Source organism: Tursiops truncatus, chromosome X (genome assembly GCF_011762595.2).
Source record: "Tursiops truncatus isolate mTurTru1 chromosome X, mTurTru1.mat.Y, whole genome shotgun sequence".
Taxonomy (NCBI): domain Eukaryota; kingdom Metazoa; phylum Chordata; class Mammalia; order Artiodactyla; family Delphinidae; genus Tursiops; species Tursiops truncatus.
This window is the reverse complement of record NC_047055.1, coordinates 19,717,240-19,730,213: the sequence shown is the minus strand read 5'-3', so window position 1 is coordinate 19,730,213 and position 12,974 is coordinate 19,717,240. Positions and strand designations below refer to the sequence as shown.

At 37.1% G+C, this 12,974-nt stretch overlaps 1 protein-coding gene across 1 annotated transcript in view; it reads right to left on the bottom strand.

The window, feature by feature from the left end:
• Positions 1–716: 716 nt before the first annotated feature.
• ZNF280C (zinc finger protein 280C) overlaps positions 717–12,974 on the bottom strand; it is a 54,502-nt gene continuing 42,244 nt past the window's right edge. Inside the window, exons 15-20 of the mRNA XM_019949367.3 lie at positions 11,996–12,291; positions 11,401–11,541; positions 6,948–7,010; positions 2,959–3,077; positions 2,526–2,562; positions 717–2,400 (exon numbers count right to left, since the gene is read on the bottom strand). Of these exons, the coding sequence (XP_019804926.1) occupies positions 2,385–2,400; positions 2,526–2,562; positions 2,959–3,077; positions 6,948–7,010; positions 11,401–11,541; positions 11,996–12,291 (672 nt within the window). The 3' untranslated portion in view covers positions 717–2,384. The remainder of the gene's footprint in view (positions 2,401–2,525; positions 2,563–2,958; positions 3,078–6,947; positions 7,011–11,400; positions 11,542–11,995; positions 12,292–12,974) is intronic.

Sequence of the window (12,974 nt, the reverse complement as noted above, 5' to 3'; positions counted from 1 at the left end):
CCATGTGAGGACACAGAGAGAAGACGACTGTCTATGAACCAGGAAGCAGGTCCTCAACAGACAATGAATCTGCCAGCACCTTGATCATGGACTTCCAGCCTCCAGAAAAATGAGGAATAAATTTCTATTGTTTATAAGCCACCCAATTCTGTTATAGCAGCCCAAACGGACTAAGTTTCAAAGTACAATTCAAGAAGTTCTAATGCTAAGAGGAAAAAAACCACTCATGATTGAGCCAAACAACTTCTGAGCCTGCCCACCTTTACGGTTATTAGGATTACAAAGGGACTCTTGCCACCCTTTAAAGTTCTAAAAATTAGTAAAGTATACACAGTGAGCTTTTAACTGCGCTGAAGCAAAAACCAGAAGATGGATTCAACAGATAAAGCTCTCAGTCTGTAGGCCAAGTAATCAGGCTTCCATGTAAGAAGTAAAGCAATGCTCCTAGTTGTATGACAAAATCTGCAGCTTTTTTTTTTTTTTTTTTTTTTTTTTTTTTGCGGTACGCGGGCCTCTCACTGTTGTGGCCTCTCCCGTTGCGGACGCGCAGGCTCAGTGGCCATGGCTCATGGGCCCAGCCGCTCCGTGGCATGTGGGATCTTCCCGGACCGGGGCACGAACCCGTGTTCCCTGCATCGGCAGGCGGACTCTAAACCACTGCGCCACCAGGGAAGCCCTAAAATCTACAGCTTTTATGCAAAGTTATTTATTAGAAAATAATTCCAGAGGCATTTTAACAGTACAAATTTTATTAAAAAAATAAGTAATAACATCAAAACTCTTCAGCAAATCTATATTCAATGTAACCAAAATAAACAAACACCAAATAAAAAAAAATATACATCTATATATATATGGGCAAGAAACAAGTGCAGTTTTTGGTCCCAATATTTTCTGGATATATTATCTTTATCCAAAGGAGTTACATTAATGGCTAAGAAGACATTATGTGTTAGATGTACAGAAAATGTAACTTTAAAATTTGTTTTAAGGTCTGTAGGAAGTGTTTTTTGCCAATTCTTTATGTCTTTGACCTCACAATCACTAAGATAATGTTAATGATAGTCCCAGGATAGACAGAGGATATAATAATGTCTAATGGTCTAAACAATTACCAAATTAAGAAGTCAATAGGTAGCTACATAAAATCTGTGGAGAATTGTAAGGATTTTTTGGGGAGTTATTAATGAAACAAAACAAACACAAAACAAGTTTTAAAGAAAAGAAATAAAAGAGGACATGACAAAACGGACATTAATAAATTTGGTGAAGACAACATAAAACCAAGATAACAAAATTAAATTAGACTTAAAAAAGTTGAATATTAGTATTGCTGAAAACTCCTAGGGTTTTTTAACACTGGATAAAACTTTAAATGACAGTAAAAATCACTAACTTTAGAAATTTGTTTTCCAAGAACATGGAAATAACCTTGGTTCCCTACATAACCAGTTTTTATATTCCTTGGACTGCATGCATGCTAGAGAAAGATTAAAGGGCAGCAGCCAAAATGATTAAACTTCAACTTGGATGTTGAAGCATTGATTTGATGGGCTTTTTTCTTGGTCAGAATCAACCCATAAGCTTAAGATCAAGAACCAAAGCCCCCAGGGGGAAGTTGTGCTCAATTTGGTGGGCCTTGAGGTCATCTCTGGCCACATTAGCATCAGTCTTATGGGAGGCCAGTCATGAAGGAAGGGACTCTCCCTAAGATCTGATTTCTTAAGGCCACAACCTAGAGGAGGTCTCACAGTCAAACAATTCACATTCCTTGGAAAGAGAGAACAGGCATCAGATGTGTCCATCGAAGGGGGACACTGACCAGGAGTACCCTGGACTTTTTTTGAAATTTCTGTGTTGCTTCTGCATCTGAAAAATACGAAAAATAGAACGATGACAGACAAGGAATGAGGAAAAAGACAGCTATCTGATCTAAAATTGTAAGACTTATAAGAAATTAACTAAGAAACCAGACAAAACAGACAAAAAAAGATGAACAGTCACATCTTTTGGAATGCAATATTCTGAAAGCAAGTATAGCAGAGAAAAACACAAATTATTTTAAGCAAAGCAAGAAAAGACCATAGCAACAAAAGTTATTTTTGAAGAGAGCCAACTGGAGAGAAAAACATATGTTAAGATATGTTAACCTGACACAAAGATAAGGTGGAATAAGACTCTAGTGCCATCTGAAAGCTGAAAAGAGCTGAATAATGAGAACTAGTGTCATGAACTTGGCTGTTTAACCGCCTTCGTATGAGAAAACACTTCAGAACTTTGAACTTAGGAAACTGCCTTTGTGTAAGAAAACACTTCAGAACTTTGAACTTAGGAAATTCCAACTTGTCTTGCACCAGGTTGCACGAGCTCCATAGAGCAGGAATCTATTTCAACAAGCGGCTTTAAAAACAAAAACAAAAACAAAATACTTTAATATTTTTCATTTCTATTAATGATACATTTAAAAAATGCAACAGTGCTAAAATCCATCAAAGAAAAATGCACTAAATGAATATTAAACTTACGCAGAAGTGGGTCCAGAAGCTGAGATACTCCCAGGAACTGAAATTAGAAGAGTTTTACATTTAAAATAGAATATATGAGGAATGAAAAGGGGAAAGGGAGGAAGGGATAAATTAGGAGTTTGGGATTAGCAGATACAAACTACTATATATAAAACAGATAAACAACAAGGTCCCACTGTATAGCACAGGGAACTATATTCAATATCTTGTAATAAACTATAGTGGAAAAGAATCTATGTATATAACTGAATCACTTTGCTGTATACCAGAGACTAACACAACACTGTAAATCAACTATACTTCAATAAAAAAAATTCTTAAAGAATATATGAGGAATGAAACTGTCATTTTAATATGTAAGAGCCGTATTGTGGCTGATCAAAAACACTGGAATAAGTATCAGAAATCCAAAGTAACACAATTATATACGTACCATTCTCTATTATAACTTGGCAAGTATGAGTTTTACGTTGACTTAAGTGTTTAGCCATAAGATCTAAACCAGAAGAATCAGTTAGGAAATCACATTTAAGGCACACCAGAGTAATGCCCCTATGAAAAAAAGAAGACAGAAAGAAAAGGTTTTTATCTTTTATGAAAATCCATATACAAGTTCAATCATTATTTTTCCATGTAATAACTTGACTTGTTTTTTATGTGTCATGATCACCATTTGCAAATTTTGTTATATAAACCCGATATATATGAAATGGTATAACCATGTCTCTAGAAAATGGCATAGCCATGTCTAAATTATGCTAGCATTTAGTGCTCTATAAGCTTGTTCCCTCTGATGCCGGTTTCCAAAAGATATGAGTGAAGAGAACTAAAGCCCAGTCATGACTCCACTAACTTATATAACTTGTGCAAGGTACAATCTTTCCATGCCTTTGCCCACCTGCAAAGCAAGGCTACAATATTCATCCATTCAATACACATTTTCTGAGAACCTTCGTTACATACTCTGTACTACTAGGTCTTATGGATACAAGAGTGAACAAAAAAGGATACACTCTGTGAAGTCTACAATCTAATGTCCTATTTAATTGATGATGAAGTCAGAAAAGAAAGGAGGCCTTAAAAATAAATCATGCAGGGAGTTTCAAGATGGCGGAAGAGTAAGAAGTGGAGATCACCTTCCTCCCCACAAATACATCAGAAATACATCTACATGTGGAACAACTCCTACAGAACACCTACTGAACGCTGGCAGAAGACCTCAGACCTCCCAAAAGGCAAAAAACTCCCCACGTACCTGGGTAGGGCAAAAGAAAAAAGAAAAAACAGGGACAAAAGAATAGGGACTGGACCTGCACCAGTGGGAGGGAGCTGTGAAGGAGGAAAGGTGTCCACACACTAGAAGCCCCTTCGCGGGCGGAGACTGCGGGTGGCGGAGAGGGGAAGCTTCAGAGCCACGGAGGAGAGCGCAGCAACAGGGGTGCAGAGGGCAAAGCGGAGAGATTCCCGCACAGAGGATCGGTGCCGCACCAGCCCGAGAGGCTTGTCTGCTCACCCGCCGGGGCGGGCGGGGCTGGGAGCTGAGGCTCAGGCTTTGGTTGGAGCTCAGGAAGAGGACTGGGGTTGGCGGCGTGAACACAGCCTGAAGGGGGCTAGTGCACCACGGCTAGCTGGGAGGGAGTCCGGGAAAACGTCTGGATCTGTCTCTTTTTGAATTATGGTTTTCTCAGGGTATATGCCCAGTAGTGGGATTGCTGGATCGTATGTTAGTTCTATTTGTAGTTTTTTAAGGAGCCTTCATACTGTTCTCCATAGTGGCTGTATCAATTTACATTCCCACCAACAATTCAAGAGGGTTCCCTTTCAGAGCCCATATTCTTAAATGTGACATGACACCACCTCGCCACCTTAACCCAGGTTATCTTATTAAATCAGTGTTAACTACTGCAATAGTCTTAACCAGTCTATGTGCCTCATGTAGCTACAACTCACCTTGTATACCCCTCCAAATCGATCTTCTTTCAGTACCCTTGATTCTACACAAAACCGCAATGGCTTTCCCAACATCCTCAAATTAAAATTACGTCCAAATTCCCCAGCCTTTTTCAAGGATTCCACAATCTGCATCTCAGCTCAAAACCATTTCCCCAGACTCTGAACTTAATGCTATGTTATATGAACTTCATGCTCCATTCAAACTGTACTACTTTCCATTCATTGTGTATGTCTTCTGCTTTTTTCCTGTCTGCATTTTTATTCATGCTATTTCTTCCAACTAAAATGCCCCGTGCCTCTTCTTCTAAGTAGAAAACTTTCTTTCTTTTGAAATCAGTAACTCTCATTGCACTTATTACAAACCTCCTTGCATTAATTTCTGTAGTTATTTATGTTCACACCTTACTGTAAATGGTACATTCCTTGAAGGTTGGTACCAAGCCTTCTTCATCACTGTCATCTTTATAGGACTTGCTACACTGTGTTATACATAATAGATGTACAATAAACAGTTAAAGAATGAACACTGCATTTTAACAAAATATTAATTACAAAATTTATTTTGTAAAATTACAAGTATGAAACCTCCCATACACAGAAAATAACCAATTTTCTGTTTAAATTTGAGATCCACCCAAGGTAAGAAAAAAGCACCTCAGATCTTTAAAGTCATACAGTTAATTTAAGAATCAAGCACACAACTGTGTTTGACAATAGTGAGGTAAAAATCAAATTAAATTCTCATCTTTACAAATCCTTTTCATTACTATAAAAATTTTTAGTACAGGTTAATACCTAAATATAGTTTATTAGAATCTTCTAATGCCCTGAATTTAGTAATATTTTAAAAATAGCACTAATATATTTTAAAAATGGAATCAAACTTTCCTCTGCCTATGAGCTATTTGTCTATCGTCCACATACTCCACATATGTCACTTTCAATATTAATTTATTCAACAAATATTTATGGAATGCCTATCATGTGCCAGGCACTATTCAATGCCCAGCAAATGTCTGGCATAGCTCAGTATCTGAACTACACACATTCTAGTGAGAAGATATAGACAATAAACAAGAGGGTGAAATACACAATATACAATACATTGAACAGTAAAAAGCTGCCATGAAGTAAAAACAAAGCAAGAAAGGGAAGAGAGGGAGTGCTGGGGGTGGGGCCTGGGGAAAGGATGCTACTTTATTATTATTATTTTTTATTTTTATTTTATTTTTTGCAGTACACGGGCCTCTCACTGTTGTGGCCTCTCCCGTTGCGGAGCACAGGCTCCAGACACACAGGCTCAGTGGCCATGGCTCACAGGCCTAGCCGCTCTGCGGCATGGGGGATCCTCCCAGACTGGGGCACGAACCCGTGTCCCCTGCATCGGCAGGTGGACTCTCAACCACTGCGCCACCAGGGAAGGCCGGATGCTACTTTAAATGGGGCGGTCCAGGTAAGGCTCACTCATTGGAGGAGAGACCTAAAGGAGCTACCTAAAGGTAGCTACCATGGGAGCTAGCTACCCATACAGATATCTGGGGAAGAGGAAATGAGGCAAAAGGAATAATAAAATACAAAGGTCCTGAGACACAGCATTCCCTCTTCTACTTTTCCACTAACCCAAAGCATCAAAACAACTATTGGCTAAACTTAAGTCTATGTCTTAGCCTCTTGCTACAAAGATCTTGACACTGGTATTTCAAATAGCAATGAGAACACGAACAAAATAATTAAAGGAATATAGAGTGAAAAGGAATTAGAAGAATGTGAAAAAAATGGTTCTTAGTGGATTCTGAGCTAAGTGTGTGTGGTATAACCAAAATGAATTATCAATGCCTTTAGAAATGTTCACAATTCCTCTGAACAGTAAACAAGTTGTGTACTTTTATTTCAAAAATAAAAAAGCCCCAAGGATTATGAAGGCTATATACTGATCACAACCAAAGTAGTGTTAGTCACTTTACTAGGTATCTTAAAAGTCTTAAATTTTCAAATATTGCTGGAGAGCCTTATTTTTTTAATTTTATAATGCAAATTCATGAAAGTTTCACCTTAATGCCTGACATCACTGAAACAAGTTTAGCTAGAGAATACAGGCAATCCCCTCTTTGAGGTAAGGATATAAAGTACAGAACTCTATTATGTCTAGTAGCAATCACTTCATTTTCCAAACTAGGCACTCCAGCATCAGGTTAAAAAGCTACTATAATTTTTCAGTAGAGAGAATGAAAAAAGATCGAGTAGGGCTTCCCTGGTGGCGCAGTGGTTGAGAGTCCGCCTGCCGATGCAGGGGACACGGGTTCGTGCTCTGGTCCGGGAAGATCCCACAAGCTGCGGAGCGGCTGGGCCCATGAGCCATGGCCGCTGAGCCTGCGCATCCAGAGCCTGTGCTCCGCAACGGGAGAGGCCACAACAGTGAGAGGCCCGCGTACCGCAAAAAAAAAAAAAAAAAAAAGATCGAGTAGTTACCTGAGAGTTCCAGAATGCTTCTTAAAAAGATAAAACCGTTTAGTTGGCTGGTTGCTATGAGAGCTGGAGAGACAAAAGACAAATGAGATTTTATTATACAATAAGTCATTAATTTTATGATCAGTTTTCAAGCCTATGCTTAGTTTTGAATAAAAGACCATGATTTAAATTATAAAACTCTATTAGCATCTCTGTTTAATTCAAGATTTTTATCTTACATTTCATTTTCCCTGTGTGTTTTCGAACAACATATTTCCCTGAGAATAATCTTAAATGATCATACCTCACCATTATAAAAAAAAAACCTTTAGAGTTAAAAATGCAAAGAGCATCAAGTTAAGTTTTTCAACTGTTAAGAGTTGAGAACAACTTAAAAGGTATTGGCTAATAATGTATTTTGCTATAATATAAATTGTTATGAATAATAATTATTACTTTCTAATCTTGATATACTTAGCCCAGGGGACCAATCTGAATGATCCTGGAAGTAAATGTTTCTTGGGCTAAATGACATTACTTACCATCAGTAAAATGAAACATTTAAAGAATCTTTTGCAATTACTAGGAGAGCTTTTAAAGAACACGAATTAAAAACAGAGCTCATGAGTTAAAACAATACTTTCTCTCCGCACAAAACAGAAAACCAGTAACCAAATTTTGCAGCCAATGCTAATAGCTTTTATACCCCCTTTTAAACTGATAAGGAAAGCTTTCCTGTATTAGAAAGTCAGGCAGAATTAGCTGGGATTAGTGTAGCACAGTATTACTCAAACTGTGGTCCATAGACCAGCAGCATCCGTATCACCTGGGAGCTTATTAGGAATACAAAGTCAGCTCCCACTCCAGACTTACTGAATTAATCTCTGGTGGTGGAGCCCAGAAATCATTTTCAACAAGTTTTTCAGATGATTCTTATGCAAGATAAAGTCTGAAAAGTACTAGCCCTAGCTTGCACTGACAGACCCAAACCAGACAACACATCAAGTCAATGGTTACCCTTAGACACACAGTAACTATCATCAGCATACCACGTATACATGGGAAAAGAATGGCTACCTATAATGCCAAGAAAAAATCCTCAGAATAGGTGCTATGGTGAATACAAAGAACTGCTCTCTCAAGTAGGTAAGACAGACACGTATTTAATATGCGGCAGAATAGCTGAGTAGTACAGAACTCAAAGAAACAACTGATTCCTACGAGTGGCTGTGGTGATCAGATACTTCACAGAAGGTAAAATGAAAGGGAAGGAGAAGGGCATTCCAAAGAATTAAGGAAAAGTCACTTTAGATATTGAATATGGGACAAACTATCCATTGGGGAAGATTAATTAATCTGGGAGGCTTGACTTCTGTATGATTACAGAGTTGGTATGGGCTGAGAATAAAGATACTCAACCTCTGAGAAAAATGAAGCTTCTGTACATACAGAGCTTAATCCTATGACAAAAGTCCACACGGGTCGGAGTGAGGGTATCCAATTAACGGAGAGGTACTTGAGGCAACCAGGGAAGCAAGGCACCAATGAAGTAGGGGAAACAGGAGAGCGAGCTTCAAGGCCCTTAGAAGAGTAAAAGTGGAAGATTTCAGTTCTGTATGAGGCTAACGATGAGTAAGCAATCAGTGTGTGTGATGACAATGCAGTGCAGGGTTGGGGCTAACTGGAAATTAGAAAAAGGCTATGAAGGAAGCCTGGACCCAATTGGGAATATTTTGGGATAGAATGGGGTTAGAGGTCCTACAGGACAGTTGAGGAGCCTATGGAAAATGGGAAAGGAGAGGACAGAATGATCCATGGGTTTAAGAAACACCAAAGATAACTTCCAATTTAATCTCTTGGAAATTAGGGGCAGAATTAAAGCCCCACTGGGGCAGCCATGTGTTAGGCACAGAATAAGAGACCAGCATTCTCCCCAGCAGTATACTGAGAGAAAGGTTGGCTGTGGTCTGGTTTGGAACAACTGAGGTATGGGTGCAGAACCACTGCAGTAGTTGTGAGGCAGAGTGGTAAATTACAGAAGATGGACTTTCAGGAAGCCATGATGAATGGTGGCAGATCAAGAGAACTCCATAGGCTTCAGAAACTTAAAGTCTATTATTTCCAGGTGATGCTCCACATTTATGGAAATAATGCGTGGAGACAGACTGAGCTTAAAGGGTATTGGGGTGATAAGAGTTTGGATCCTAGACAGACAAAAATGTTTGACTTATTTGTGTCCTGTATAAATGCCAGTGAGTTAAAGGTGAAAATATCTATCAAATAGTTAGAGATGAAGAGTTGGATCTCAGGAAAACTCAGCACTGAAATTGGAGGATTTACAGTTGAAAGGTAAAAGATAAAACTCTGAGAGTGGTTGAAGTACCAAGAAAAGAAACGTAAAGAGGCAAGAAGAGCTGAAGAAAGAAAAGGTAATGAAATAGAGGAGTAGCAAACAAGAAAAAAATGGTGGTAATAGTTTAAGAGAAGTTGAGAAGAGTTTCAAAAGTGAGTGATCAAAAGTATCAAATACTCTAAAGAAGTCATGGAGGAGTAAGAATGAAAAGCAGTGAGTACACTGAGTGATTAGGACATGACTGATAACCTTCAAAGGGGCAGCTTGAACTGATAGATGGGGGTGATACTCAAATTACAAAGGGTAAAGAAACGACAAACAAGATAGTAAAGAATACTCTTTACAAATGTTGACAGTAAAAGGAAGATAAGAAAATATGCAAAGTAAAGGCAAATCTCCCTCATCCTAAAAAAAAAGAATACCTGAAAATATTTGCAGGCAGAAGGAATGTGGTAGAGAGAAAAATGAAATGAAGGTGCATAAGATTATGGAGGAAATGGAGGAGATGAGGGGCAGGATTAACTTTGAAAAAGAGGACATATCTTTTTCTGAGATTAATGTTTGGATGAAGGAAAACAAAAACGAGGTAGAAAGAGGTTAACCTTGGGAAAAATGAAAAGGATGACCTCTGAGTAATTAGTAGGCAAGGTTAACAACTGAGAGACTAGAATAAAATCTTGAAGGTACTGAAAAGGATTTAAACATGTTGTAGACAAAAACAAAGAGGTATTTTTTAAAAGACAGGACCACATTAAAGTTAAAGATCAGGAATTCAGAGCTGACTGAATCAAGCACAGTTTGGTGGTCTAGAATTGAGCATAGAAAAAGATCAAAAAGGATAAGAGAGTCAAGGATAGCAAGGTTAAGCATGATTGAAGATGTAAAGGATTCTAGAACAAAAAACAAAGCAACATTCAAAACAGATGAACTTGAGGGTGAAGTTGACTATACAATTGGATTGGTGATGCTGGACTGGAAAGAGGGGTCAAGACTGAAAGTCCTGGGGTAATGAGATTTCAAAACGAATGAATATTGTATATGATGAGGTAAAATTGGATGGTGGTAAAGAAGGGGGTACAACACCTCAGAGGTGGATGTGAAGTGCTGGCATTAAAGAAGTCAAGGCAACATGATGACAGGCTGATCATCAAGGGGAAACAAAAAAACTGAGAGCTAAGTTCTGAAGGCATTAAAAAATGTGGGCAAATCCTTGAAAGTGGTAGTTAACTATGACCATAAAGTAACGTAGAGGTCTTGTTATGATTTGCAAGAGAACCACTTTTATTGGTTATACCTTATTTCTGACTGAAAATAAATGGAACTACCTCAATCTGAATAATCAACTTATTTATATCTGAATAATTTTTGTCTATTAAAAAAAATCTATCCCAAAGGCATAAAGTACCAATGAGGTTCAAATGAAAGTAATGAGGGCTCTGAAGTCTTTCTCTAGCAATAGAGTACATGGTAGGTGCTCAAATAATGTAAATAGAATTGATATATGAAAAGAAATTCCAACAGTAGCGTCATGACCGGAATATCCCTGTACTCTCTCATTTCACATTCATCAAATGAATGCAAAGATAGATAGCTTGAAAGACAAATGGACAGACAGACGGATGAGAGAGAGAGAGAGAGTGCGAGAGAGTGAGCATGTGAGCACCAATGATGTTCCTAGCGTCTTTGACAAAGCTGAAGTCTCTAAAAGTTGACTGCTTTGAAGTGGGTAACACTCACGTGGTTCCATGTATTTATTTGATAAATATTTTGGAAAAATTTTAAATTTTATGGACCACTTTCTGAAAGACTTTGAAAAATAGTTTCCCTAACAAACCTATTCTAATTTCATTAGTCTAACTGTTCTTAAAATTTTTGTTCCACTAATTTCATGAGTTATTATGCTGGAAAACAGTATTGGGTAATATCCTAGAAGTTCCCTGTTGCTAGATCTTTTTAGATCCTTGATGTGACAAACTGGCTTTGTTTTCAAAAACCAAATATCTAAATATTAAAAACGCATGAGAAATATTTTTAAAAAATAAAACAAACAAATAAAAAAAAAACCCCAAACCAAATATCTTGAATGGCAGTTTTGACTGGCAGTGTACATGTTTAACTCACCTCACCGTATGATTTATAAAGGCTTTGTTACAGTTTGTTTTGTATCTGCAAAAATTACAGTGGATATATATTGAAAAGTGGCTTGCAAAATCTTTTATTTTGGAACGACACTCAATGCACTTGTGAACTCCCCGAAGACACCTTATGGAGACAGGAAAAAATATATTGTAAAACAAAATAATATGGTAAAGCCTTATTAATGTTTTATTAATTGAAGCCAAGGTGTTTAAATTAAATCTTTAAATAGAGACTTATAATTTGAAAATCTGCTTGGAAACAACAAGCTAGAATAAGTAAAAAAGTCTAATACCAGTTAATGTTTCCTTGGAATAAAAAGGATCACGTTAACAATTCAACTATCACAAGATATAAGCATAAAATATAAGATTAGTGTAAAAGATGACAATTATACAATAAACTCAGTAATTCAAGTTCTGTTCAGCAGTTGTAGAAAGTACCTTTTTATTATCTTCTTGGCCTACATGCCAGATAAGTGATTATCATGTAAATGTGCATACCTAGTGATATGCTAAGCTATATTAAAATAACCTTTAATATTAAATTAGGATTGTATATCAGGAATAAAAGATATTACCTTAAGTTCTTCAAAACTATGCCGATTTTATTCTTCTTGTTGCACTCTTTCTTTTGCTTGTGATAGGTTTTTGCTTTATATTCAAATACATCTCCACCTTGACTACTTGCAGTGGACGTAGTTGCATAAGACTTTCTTGTCTTATATTTACTTTCATAAGGTTTTGTAGGATCTTCAGCAGTTTCACTTGTAGACTTTGAAGGTGAGACCTGAAGAGAAGAAGTGCTTGGAGTATCCTTGGAAGATGTAGTTGATAGACTTGAACGAACAGGTCCAACTGAAGCTCGAATAGTAACCTATAAAAATGAAGGCAATATATATTTTTAGAAAATTAAGCATCACATTAATATTAAAAAGATCAAACATTATGCAGGCCATAATTGGTTTTTGACAAGGATGCCAAAACAATTCAGTGAGGGAAACAATAGTATTATCAACAAATGGTGCTGGGACAACTGGATATCTACATGCAAAAGAATGAATTTGGACCCCTACCTCATACTAAATACAAAAATTAACTCAAAATGTATCAAAGACCAGACTGTAAGAGCTCAAACTATAAAACTCTTAGAAGAAAACATAGGAGTAAATCTTCATGACCTTGGGTTAGGCAATGATTTCTTAAATATGATACTGAAAGCACAAGCAACCAAAGAAGAATAGATAAATGGACTTGGTAAAAATTAAAACTTTTGTGCTTTGAAGGACACTATTAAGAAAGATAAAAGATAACCACAGAATGAGAGAAAATATTTGCAAATCATATCTCTAATAAGGGACTTGTATACAGAATATATAAAGAACTCTTACAACTCAATAAAAAGACAAATAACCCAATTAACAAATGGGCAAATGATCTGAATAGACATTTCTTCAAAGAAGATATACACATGAAATAAGCACATGAAAAGATGCTCAACATCATTAGTCATTAAGGAAATGTAAATCAAAACTCCAGTAATGTATCACCTCAGACCAA